General features: G+C 54.6%; 2 protein-coding genes across 2 annotated transcripts; both read left to right on the top strand.

The window, feature by feature from the left end:
* Positions 1-165: 165 nt before the first annotated feature.
* On the top strand, positions 166-3,943 carry NCLIV_027350 (Protein ZC373.1, partially confirmed by transcript evidence, related; the record flags this gene model as incomplete). The annotated part of the gene is made up of 5 exons (XM_003882929.1): positions 166-1,156; positions 1,644-1,913; positions 2,497-2,669; positions 3,013-3,159; positions 3,722-3,943. The coding sequence occupies 5 exons, from the start codon at positions 166-168 to the stop codon at positions 3,941-3,943; spliced, it is 1,803 nt and encodes a 600-aa protein (XP_003882978.1).
* Positions 3,944-5,907: 1,964 nt separating this feature from the next.
* NCLIV_027340 (conserved hypothetical protein) lies at positions 5,908-11,608 on the top strand (the record flags this gene model as incomplete). Its single annotated transcript, XM_003882928.1, has 7 exons — positions 5,908-6,195; positions 6,881-8,007; positions 8,539-8,902; positions 9,340-9,663; positions 10,242-10,320; positions 10,787-10,929; positions 11,261-11,608. 7 exons carry the CDS (start codon positions 5,908-5,910, stop codon positions 11,606-11,608), a joined length of 2,673 nt encoding a protein of 890 aa, XP_003882977.1.
* Positions 11,609-12,323: the final 715 nt, after the last annotated feature.

Raw genomic sequence — 12,323 nt, 5'->3', positions numbered from 1 at the left:
GAGAGGTTTTTGTGCCCGCCCAAAAAGCGTTTGTTTTTTACAGTTTGGCGTATACCTGAAAACGCCTCGATACGGTTTATTCATGTGCCTTGTTTGGACTTCGAGGAGCGGTTTTCGTTGGCATTGGTTTCCGTTTTTAATTTTTTTAATCCGACAAAGAACACCATGGAGGCCGAGCAAAAGGTGAACCAGCGTGCAGCGCAGGGGCGTTGTTCGTCGTCCTCTTCAAACCCAGCAAAGGGGCCTTCTCCGCCTCCCAAACTGTCGAGCGAGGCGCATCGCGCTTGGCAAATATGGAAGGATATAGGAGAGAAGACGACGCAAGAGATTCGCCACCAACTGGAACAGAAAGAGTCCGCAGAATCCCTGGCGGGGGAAGATGGTTTTGGGGAGCATGATACGCGCGCGGATGCTCGTGTCGTTTTCAAAATGAACGAAAGATTCGCCGAGGGGCCGTACTCGGGTATTCTGGATAGTGTGTTAGATGCGGTCGGGAATACACCGATGATCCGGATGAAGCGTCTGGCAAAGGCGTATGGCCTCGAGTGCGATCTCCTTGCCAAATGTGAGTTTCTGAGTGCCGGTGGAAGTGTCAAGGATAGAATTGGGAAGGCCATGGTCGAGAAAGCGGAACGCGAGGGGCGGCTGAAAGCTGGTGATACTCTGATTGAACCCACCAGCGGAAACACGGGCATTGGATTGGCGCTCGCCGCCGCCGTTCGTGGGTATCGCATGATTGTGACGATGCCCGCGAAAATGTCTTCTGAGAAATCGAATCTCATGAAGTGTCTCGGCGCGGAGATCATTCGTACGCCAACCGAGGCAGCATGGAATGACGAAACTTCCCATATGGGGGTGGCAGCGAAGCTCCAGAAAGAGTTAGAGAACGCCCACATTCTGGACCAGTATAACAATTCTGCCAATCCGATGGTTCACTACGACGTCACAGCAGAGGAGGTGCTTACTCAGTGCGGCGGAGATATTGATATGATTGTTATCGGCGCGGGAACAGGAGGCACCATCACAGGAGTCGGCAAGAAAATCAAGGAGAAGTGCCCGAAATGCAAGGTGATTGGTGTGGATCCGAAAGGGTCGATTCTAGCCGTCCCGGACTGTCTCAATGATGAAAAGCGTCTTTTACCGTATCAGGTCGAAGGTGCGGTGAAAAACCGATCCGACGACACTAGTGCTTCCAGTAGCTAGAATTAATGAAACCATGAATGTTACCCGAAAGCGTGCGCGAAAAACGCGAGCGCTTTTCCGAGCAACTAACTGTCCTTGTCAATGGCGTATGCGCAGAGTATTCTGGGGAGGGCAAGCGAAACTCCGCATTCGGTGCGATACTGCATGCGATGGATCGTTATTGCGGGAGCCACAGTAGTGGGAGACTTCGATACAGGAGCTGTGGACGTGAGGGCAGAGTTAATTAGGCTTTATCAAACCTGCGGAGTCAAAGTTGCGCAATACTAAACAACCATCGGCTAAGAAGGCTGCTCGCACGCAACACTTGCACGTACATGCGGTCAGTTCATTTGTCACTGAAATGTATACAGTGTGTGCATGAGCATCGAATAAACCTATGTCTGGGCTAACACTTGCAGATGCGATTTCGAACGCTTGGTGATGCTTGTCCGTTGTCGCAGGAATTGGCTATGATTTCGTGCCAGGCGTCCTTGACCGGGATGTTGTCGACGCGTGGGTGAAAGTTGGTGATGCCGAGAGCTTTGCGACTGCCAGGGAGATTATTAGGAATGAAGGTCTTTTTGTTGGAGGTTCATCAGGCGCCAATGTGTGGGGAGCCCTTCAGGCTGCGCGGAAGCTTAAAGAAGGCCAAAAGTGTGTTGTTCTTCTTCCTGATTCCAGCAGGAATTACATGTCCAAGTTCATCAGTGACGAATGGATGGCGGAGAATGGTAGGTTCTGGTGAAGCGCCGGCTTCCTCAGTTTGTGCAAGTGTTTGGAGACCCGCTATTTATGGGTGTCCCCTCAAGTAGTATCCGCATCTTTCACTCGCGAGGGAAAAAGGCACGTTGCCGCCGATGAAAGTACGCTCTCGCACGAAGCCGCTTCTCCCTCACTTCGACGGGCTCTCTCGCCAGAAGCTGCACCAACGAAGAAGGGATACTTGTGTGTATGTATACCGATATCCATCTATATATATATATATTTATATATAGATATCTAGATGGATATCATACGCTTAAAAGGATAGCCCCTCAATTGGTATCTAAGGATAGACAAGGAAACGTATGTTTGTAAAGGAACAAAGGGACTAGGGTTAACTCGGATGTCCATCTCCGTAAGTCTTGAAGCTGTCATCTATCCCTGCGAAGATCCATCCTCTACACTTGTCCAGAATCGGGGACAGCCAGTTGCCTTAAACAGTGCAAACAGATGGAAATCGGGTGCGAGACCCCTCACTCTGGAGGAATTCTGTTGCTCCGCCCACGGTCCGAAAACGGCGAATGCTCAGACGATTGTGTTCTTGTCAAACAGGTTTCGCCCCTGAGGATGGAGCTAAAGTGAAGGAGCGGGAAGCGCAGTTTGGGGATGCCCGAATTCGTGACTGGCTTGCAGAAATGAGGGCACGCAGCGACGTCCCCTTTGTCACTGCAGGACATTCGGTTGAGAAGGTTGTTAAAGTGATGCACGAAACGAAAGTCAAGGAGGTGAGATTGTACGGATCATCACAACAGTCACAAAAGCGCAAGTCGGTGTAGGATACGCCGAAACATGACAACAAAAAAGACAAATAAGTTAACGGAGCTGTGCCAGAGAACGTGATTTCCGTTCCCACGCAAATGACAGGGTCTTGCTTGGCTGACAAGAAACCTTCCGCGGTTAAAAATGAGAAGGCGCTGCTTTCCAACTTCTGATCGCGTCTGCTGTGCATCCATGGAAGCATCCCTGGTTAGTGTGCTCCTGATCACCGCCTCTGTGTCGCCGTGCGTCAGGTCTACATTCAGCTCGTAACTTCGGTTTCAATTCTGTTCTTTGTTTCCTGTCCTCCAGGTGATCATCACTGAAGACTGTGAAACAGACGGCAAAAAAAAGCCTGTCGGTGTACTGTCGGAAGATCACATCGATCACAGTCTGCAGAGCAGACGGTGCACAATGCAGTCCCCTGTCAAAGATATCGCCTTCAAGAAACTCGCGAAGGTACACAGTTGCCCACACAAACTCACTTGGCAAGTTGCCCCATGGGAGACTACTGAATATTGGTGTTCGCTTCTGTTACAACCTGAAGTTCAGTGTTGCCGGGTGTAGAAAATATACTAGAGGTAACAAGACTTCCGCAAGCGCTTTTTGGCTGACGTCAGCGGGCGAGCAGATCGAAATGGAGATTTTTTATTACGATTCGCACAATCCCAATTGAGGTTTTGCCTAGGCCGTTCCCCCTTCACCGGTCTGTTTGATCCTCGATCTGTTGTGACAGTTTCATTCGTTAAGGGAAGCAAATACCAGAAAACTTTGTAGCCCTGCCAGATTGCAGAAGCATATCCGTGTGTGAACAATTTATAGTTTTATTCCCACAAGTACTAGCTCATTTCCAGTATCTTCAGGTCGAATACAAGGAACCGCTCACAGTGAGATACGGGGAAATCAAGGGTTTACCACAGATTATGTTGTCCCTTGTTATTATGAACCGAACAGCGACATCTCAGCCATTCACTGGCACCTGCATTCTTTATTCCCCTACATCCACAAATGTTTTCCTCAGGCATTCCCTTCTACTTATCTTCGGGACATAGCAAAGGCCCTGGATTCCTCTCCATACGTATGCGTGATGGACGAGAAGCCGTCAGAGAAAAGAGCAGTTGATGGTGAACAAGGAGGCCAAAGCGGCAGGGAAAATTCAATGGACAGTGAAGAATGCCCACCTTGCTTGGGTGTCATCACGAGAATCGACCTTTTACATTGGTTAGCCACGAAGCAAAAATAGAGGCAAATGGTTTGGCATGGTATGAGGCTGTCTGGGTGTACCGATTGGTTGATATTGAGGCCGTGTGGCAACACTTCATAGAGTCATGCTTCCGAGCAAAAATGCTATCTTTCTGTAGTGTACGCGTATTCCGAGGAACTTGTCTGTGGTTAAACAACACGGGAGGTAGTATAAAAGAAGAAGCGGCAGGTACCCGTAGTACGCCGTCGGGTAAGGGAGTCGGCAACGTCATTGCGCTCATACGTTTCCAAGGAAAGAGGCGTACTGGAGGGAAAACAGAGAGCGAGAAAGAGCAGAACTCAGAGAGTCACAAGCTGTACTCACCGTTTGCCGTTTGCAGAAGAGGGATTCCGCAGGATTCCGGGGCACGCTGTCGTCCCCAGGCAGCTCAGTGTGGCTTTTTATGACTACCACATCTCAGCCACACCCGGTGAAACGTTCCCTTTTCGTAGGAGTCTTTTCCGCGGAAAACACACCAGAGGAAGACGTTTTCATGTGGCCGATCGTGTCCCATCACTCCCACAAACACACAAATGTCGCCGGTAGCTCCACCTACATGGAGGTAGCAAGAAACTTGGAGTTTAGATGCATCGGCCTGGCGGTTTCTGGCACTATTTTCCTGCTTAGAACGTGATGCAGTTACTGGTGGTCTGTTACGGACAGTGATACAGTCGCTTTACCGGTTGGGGCAGGCAGAGCATGTTTCCAAGGAACGGGACTATAGCGAGCATTCGTCACATCTCCCTTGAATTTTCACTGCTGGACAGTTGCATTTAGCACCCCCAATGAACTCCAGCATGGTACCTGGAGGCTGTGTGCTAGAAACACTTTCCACAACACGATTGTGGCAGAGCCTTGCGCCACAGCTTTGGCGAACCTGCGCGAAGGGTAGGCATGTGGCCGGGGAGTGGAACATGAACGTGCACCTCCTGAAGTTTGTCGTCTACGACATGTGTGCGAGATGCGTGCCGTTTTTACGCTCACGGCGCTGTTCGTGCCTTTCCACAACCTAATCCGACTGCCTTGAAGGACGATGCGTTGCTGCGGCGGGGGCTGTACGCTGTTGTGCGCCACTGTTTCACCGCAAGTGTGCCTCCAGCGCGACTTCTTCGAAGCATGCCATGATTGCCTCAGCCAAAACTCTTCTCCAAACTTAACCGGGATGGAGTTCGTGTACACATGGTACGTTCAAAATCCCGGAAATTGTTGTGCCTCCGGGACGCGTTAGAACATGCGCCATGCAACAAAAGGCAGGCGCACATGCTTTTCAAGGCCAACAAGGAGAAAATCTGAAGGAGAATGAACACGAACGGAGGCCAACATAAATACCTCGACGGCCATGAAACAGGTACTCGCGTTAAACGATGCGAACCACAGGTCGGTAAGCTGTCTGGGTCACACGCCATGTGTGCGGCGCGCGTATGTGCTCTGGCGGGCGTGGCATCTGCAACGGTCATGCGGGAAAAGCCGCCCTCGACAAAAACAACCCGTTAAGCCGGTCACCTCGCATGCTGTCCGCACATCACAAAAGCCTTTATCCTTTTCCCCACTGGGATTTTTTTTCCCGAAAGTGACTCCGGGGTCAGAGCGGACCGGCGGCTGGGCCAGGCACACATGTTTGAGATGGCCAGCAGAGAGCCCCGGCGTTGTCTTGCGAGTTTTCCCGCTTTTCCCACCTTTCCTCTCTTCACCTCGTCTGGTTATCTCCATCTGTTTCAAAAGACGCACACTGATTATGGGGACGGAGAGGTGAACGTTCAGGAAGGATTCGTCCACGTCTCTCCAACCCTTTCTTCTGCCCTCGCCGGTCCCTCACTGTCGATGTCGGGCTGCAGCCCGAGCTCCGGCCGTGGCGCACATCTAGAGCGCCGACATTTTCGTCCCGTGTTTAAAGTTCTTCAGCGCAGCACGCCTTCACGACTGCTGGTTTTCCAACTTCGTGCAGCCCCCCGAGTCTGCATTTCATGCTCTCAGTCGCCAAACTTTTCGCGAACTCGTACAGTACCTCGACGACACAAAACTTCGCGGGCGGGCGCCACACAAACGGGCATCAGCCCCGCTCGCACCATAACGGAGTTTCTGTTCATTCTCACCAATTCCCCTTTTTCAGAGAGAGTTTCAGACAGCACACCGCTAATGAGTGGAGGCTCGTGGACGATTCCCTGGTCCTCGTCAGAACGCCGCGCACCTGCGCGACCGCCAGGGTTCTGAGAAGTCCATATATCCTCAGGAATATACAACGCAGCCAACCTTTTGCACGCAGTCCGTTTCCTCGAGATGAAAGGGAAGGGCGTGGCTGACGTATGTCTTGTCTCTGGCCGTGGAAACTAAGGCTTCTTCTTTCGCCTCCCGTGTCTTAACCTGGAAGGCAAACCCCCTGGAAACCAGAGCGGAGTTCCAGAGGAACGCCCGTTTGGTTTTTCCGAGAAATGCCCGTTTTGTCTCGTTGCCCTTCCGTCTCCTCCCCCTACATTCGCCTGCAAGATGGATCCCCTTCTTTTCCCTCCGATCTTGTGTTCCCTCTCCCCCACATTCCACACCGCTCCTCTGTCGTGCCGCGACGGTTTTCGCACACGATACCGTCTTTGTCTTCCCCTCCTCGTTCTTCTCGTCTGCTACCCGACCTTCGCTGTCGCACGGAGGTGGTTCCCCGGCCCCGTCTCTTCCTTCCCTTTCTTGGGATCTTTCCAAAATCAAAGCAACCCCTGGAACTACCCTCTGCCGGCGGAAGTGCGGGACGAGACTCTGTTCTGGCCACGCGGCCTGGCTCCACAGAGCGAACGGGGCGACAGATCCTCGCCCCTCGGGCACGCCCTGTCCGGACGGAAAGCGCCACAGAAGGCGAACAGCGCCCGCGCAACGGAGAACCCGGCCGAGTCAGCAACTGAGATCGCTTCCTCCTTTTCCTCAACCTGGAGCGACCGGCAGCATCCCGAGGGACCGTCTTCCCGCTGCACAGATCGCATCCCGTTTTTTCGCAGAGGGGCAGGAAGCGGGCTATGGCCTTCGATGCGTCGTCGAGAGCAAGTCACATTCGAGGGCTCGTCTCGTCCGCACGCGTTGTCTTGTTTGTCTCTTGGCCTCGTGCCCGTCGCCGCCGTTCTTGCGCTCGTAACGTCCCTTTGCCGCTCGGCCCCAGGAGCCCAGGGACGCATCAGGCCTGTCGCACGTTGCGCAGGGCGGCTGCGCGAGGGTGCGCTCTTGACGGAGGCTACGCACTGTGTTTGGAGCAGCCCCGGCGGTCTCTCCTTCCTCTCGCCGCGCTCCTGCGTCGCGCTTTTCTCTCCGTCTTGCTTCCTCGCGTCCACCGCGTCGGCGCCGGTGCGTCTTTCCTTGGCGCGGCTCCACAGCGTCGCAGCGGATTTTGCTCTCGCCGGAACGGAGACCACGGCGCGCGCGGGAGAGCGTCGAACGCAGCTCTGCATGACGCGGAGCCGCAGTAAGCCTATCTACCGCGCGCCCCATCCCGGGCTAAAGCAGCTGATCCTCCGAGAGAAGTTCTGGACTCGGTTTGACCCGAATCGCAACAAACTTGTGCATACACCCGAGTACCAGGAGTTGCTCGTCGCGGAGCGCCGCCGTGCGCTCCAGAGAAAGGTGGATACGCTGGCAAATGGAGACCACGAAGGGGGGGATCCTGAGGGGCTGGAGAAGGGTGGCGCGGCGCGAGATCGGCAGGCTTCACGTCTCAGTGCCTACTTGACGGACCCGAAAGAGGAGCACGTCGAACTCAGCGCGGAGCAGAAGCGAGCGATGCATCGGCGAGAAGTTGGCTATCTTCAGCAACAGCCGAAATTTCGCCAGAAGAAGTGGGGCAGTGGACGATTCAGGAAGGAAGAAGGCTACCTGTTTCGTCTGCTCGAGTCGCACAGGAAGAAACTGCGAGAGCATGAGATGAGAAAGAGACAGAGACAGCTGGCCGCTGCGCGCCTCACGGAGCTTTCCCAAGCTCTGTCGGGCGACGACGACTGCGCGGAAGGCCAGGAGACCGACACTGAGGAGACACTGACGGTCGAGGAGGAGCGACAACGGAGAAAAATCGTGGAAGCGAACAAGGATCTGAGGTACGATATGAACGCGCGGCGAGCGAGCGAACGGTCATTAGCATGTGCCGGAGATGTGGACGTTCGAATGGAATCTTGATCTTTCCGTACGGCGTTTCTCCCCTTCGGTACAACACACGTTTTCCGTGCTTGACTGAGAATGCCGTGCACTCTGTTCGTTTCCGTTTGCTCTATTCTCCGTTTGCACCCGGCTTTTCCTACCCGTTCAGCCAACTGCCGTTGTCGCTGTGGGAGTCTGCCGGTTCGCATGCAGAGTCCATTCGAGTCCGACATAAACATATATATGCTTGTCTCTGTTGTGAGGTAAGCATCTGTGTGTGTGTGTGTGTGTCACCCACGGGAGCAGCGAAGCATTCATTATCCTGTTTTGGGTGCCTTTAGTGAATTCTGTTGCGTGCTCCAGGGTACTCACCGAAGTAACACGATAAAAGGAACTGGACAAGCATGCCGTCAACTGGCTTCTCCGATCGTCCAATCGCCTTTGCCTCCCATGTCGATGGTCTTCCTTGCGTCCGCGCGGTGTGCCCTCAGCTACTCGTTCGTGATTACGCAAGTTGTTCCGTGCCTGGCGCGGGTGGAGAAGCGGCGACTGAGGGGCGCCGTCGAGGCCTGGCACCACAGAATGGAACGGTCTCCGAATCGGGGCGAAGCAGAGATGGGCGAGAGCGACCCGGCCTCGCTGCTGCATCAGGTGCAACGGCTACACCAGAAAAAGAATCTTTACAAAGGCCCTCAGCAGGTGCTTTCGGTGTATGAACAGCAACAGATGCTGCTCGGGAATGTCGGGTTCGTCGATCCTCTGGCGGAGCGGAAACGCCGAAGCGGCGCAGGAAGACACGAGGAAGACGAACGGTTTCTCGGTCGCCTCAGACTCGCCGCTGCTCGCACGCGATCGGTCAGTATACGCACGCTTCGTGTGGATAGAAAAAAGAGTCCTCGATTCTTTCGGTGGGCCGTGTCTTGCGCAGCGTCAGCCTGCGCTCGCGCCGCGCACACGAGGCTCCGTTCTCAAGGAAAGGGCGTTCTGTTTCACTCGCAAAGCGCTCTGCGAGATGCAACCGCGACAGCTGGCCCAGCGCCACATACCCCAAGCAGACACGTTCACACTGTCGACCCTTAGCCGTCTTGAAAATGGAGGCGCAACAATCGTTTTTTCGCCAGTCGCCGCATGCATCGTCTCTCTCTGTGTTAAATGCCATAAGACTCTTTGGATCCCGTTGTCGTTACAAGGTTCCGCGGGAGCGGGGTGAGTGCTTTCCTCGTAACTTGCACGCGGCTTGAGACTCTTCCTCCCTCTTGTCTTCGCTGCGCACCGCGTGCGTCTCCCCTCAGATCTACCTTCAGTTTCTTGTCGATCTTCACTTCATCTTTACGAGCTTCGAAGAGTTCCTGACCGACGGCCTCGAGGCGCTGCTGAACGCTCCACGCAGTGCACAGGATGGCAGCGACGCTCCCGAAGAAACGCGCGAGACGAGAGAGGCAGGGAGAGACGAAGAAGGGGGAGACGTGGCGAGCCACGGCTCGCCTTCAGACGCAGGCGAGAGAGGAGAGCGGTGGCGAAACCGCCAGCAGCTCGAGGAGTTCGTCAGCACGCTGAGCTTTCAAAGAGGCGTCCGGTCAGCAGATGACGTCTTTGCAATGTGCCATCTTCTCAAGGTGCGGATGTGTGCCTCTGCGGGTTCGCTGGAGCCAAACGGGTGGCCGGAGGCCTTTCGAATGCGTGGGGTTCGCGTGCGAACGGAACTGTCGTCGCAGAGGGGTGCAAGACTTACGCATGTCCTTCTGTGCATCAACGCGGCTAGGCGGGTATATATTTTTGACGCTACCTTGCCAGCTAGGAAGCGATAACTTCTCCGTGGACATCTCCCTCTCTCGGGCACGCCTCCTTTGATTCGTCCTTGCGTCCTGGTTACTTCGCGATGTGCTGTCATTTCCCTATCCGTACCGTCGCGTGTGCGGTCGCTAGCTTCTCATCTGTCCTCACCGCCCTCGTTCTCTGTAGCATATTTCGTGTGGAGTCGCTCTTTCACTGCCTTCTGTGTCGGGTCTGCGACGGGGCTTTCGCTCCCTTGACATTCGTAAGCAGTTCTGGAAACGCAACGAGACGCGAACCGAGGTCGATACCGAATGCGGAAATCGCCGGAATCGCAAGATCTACACCGGGTCATCTGTACCTGACGTCGGCAGCCTACTTTGGTTGATTGTCATGTGGCTGCGTTTTGGTGCCTCTACAGCGGAACCCGCCGGCTCCAAGTGCAGAAGCTCAGGTGTTCATCCTGAGACTCGCCGATCTGATGCAGAAAGACTTCATTCGTAAGTGTTTGGCGAGAAAGGCAACCGCAGAGATATGTTATGCATGCTACAGACGACCCAGAAAAGCTATGGCGAGATACCACCTAGGACACAGGGGCAGAGACGAGCACTTCGTCTTCGGCCAACTCTGCCCAAGCCGTGCATCGTCGCTCTTGCACTGGGGTGCCATGAGTGGATCCGGTGGGCGGCCATGCTCTGCCATACCGCAAGGGCGTGGTAAAAAGCGCGTGGTAAAACGAGGGTGTCGCGTCTCTCATCTGTAGAAAGAACGATATAGCCAAGCCGGTGCATTGGCGTTCCTCGAAGCCACAGATCTATACCTGAAAACCGGTGGGATCCCGATTTTCCACTTGGACTGCGAAACGGTTTCATGTTCCGCCCGAGATCTACGCTCCTCTGTGGGGGCATTCGCATCACTTCTTCCTTGCTTTTTTTTCTCTTCTGGCTTGCCTCGTCTGCGTCTCAGGGGCTCTGTCTCGTATTTATCATTTTCATAAGGAATGGAGTGTGGCAGGACGGTTCTTCCTGGCAGCTGTGACTACGCGCCAGCAGCTGCTTCCGAAGAAACTGAAATTGACCATGTGGGACGCGGACACAGATTCTCTTGAGGTAAGAATGCGTCCGACTTTCCGGGCTCCGGTTGCTTTGAGTTTTCCGGTGGATCCTTGCGGAATTAAGGACATCCATCTCGCTGTCCTTCAGCTGTCGCAAAAGACTGTGCCACAACTCTGCTCGCGACAAACATACTTTGTGTGCACGGGTGTGCCGTGTAATCGAAGCTCGGGACCTGTGCTGTGCGTCTCGGGCTAGTGCGAGAGCACGACGGTTACCACAAATGCGGGTCTCCGTTACTTGCTTATAGCGAGCAGGATGACGTGCAACCCTCAACTGCGCGGCTAGAACTTCGCGGCAGTTACTGTCATGCGGGGCGTGTCTTCAGCTGGCGATCGATGTCGTTTCGCTTTCTTGGACGCCTGCCGAGAAGGACGCGTTCCTTGACGAACTCCAGTTCGCTGATGCCGATGCAGAGGCTGCCCTGGCGCAACCTCTTTTAGATGGAATACGAGCTGGGCTGCATGCGGTAATGGAGGATGAAAACCTGAAAAGGAGAAAACGTCGACCTCAGAAACGCGAAAAAGGCATAGACGCAGACGGGAGCAACGCAGAAGAGTCGCCAGAGGGCGAAGTGCGAGGAGAGATCACACTCGGTGAAAACCACGGAAGCTCGAAAGAAGAAAGTCGAAACGAGGAAGGAGCGTGGAGCGAGGGTGCGGGTGACTCAGCCTAACGGCGGCCTTCGGGTCAGCCCGGTGGAGATCAGGACACTGGAGGAAAGATGGAGGCGGAGGGGACTGTAGAGGGCCGTGAAACCGTGGACGGCGAACACCGTCGCCCCACCCACGCGCAGGGCGATTCCCTGGAGACTCAACCTTTTCTCCTGGGGAAAAGGGCGAGCTCGCTCTCCAGATAGGCCGTGAGACACCAGAAGGGACCAGCGACAAGGCAGCACGAAAAACCGTCTAGAAGCCGGCAGAGCAAACGCCGGACAGGAAATGTGACCCGGTGGGATTGGGGCCGCGTGCTGTGAGAAGCTAAAATACAACTAGATTCTGCACGCGTATTGCGACGCTAAACCGTAACCCTGAGAAAAAGTCGCCAACCTTAATTCCAGTGTGTCGTCTAGACTACATACCGTTGTATCACATCCGACTCTCGGTTACTTCCTAACGCGTGCCGCGCGGTCGCCTCCGTCCCTTCACAACCGGTTCACCGTAGGTGCTGCGACACGCCGGTGGGCAAATAGTAACTAAAGCACTTGTTTCGCCACTAGCTGGCGTTGCCATCGAACTCGTAGCACAGCCGTCCTAGGCTCCCCTCAGCTACCGTTTCCTGGAGAGTCTTCCCCGCCACGTGTGATCTCCATTACTAGGCCGCGGTATTCTTTTGCAATTCCCCCCGTGGCCAAGTGCGGCACCGCGGCGCCAGCAGGCTGTCGGGATCGA

Source organism: Neospora caninum, chromosome VIIb (assembly GCF_000208865.1).
Source record: "Neospora caninum Liverpool complete genome, chromosome VIIb".
NCBI lineage: Eukaryota > Apicomplexa > Conoidasida > Eucoccidiorida > Sarcocystidae > Neospora > Neospora caninum.
This window is presented reverse-complemented; position numbering and strand designations above follow the sequence as displayed.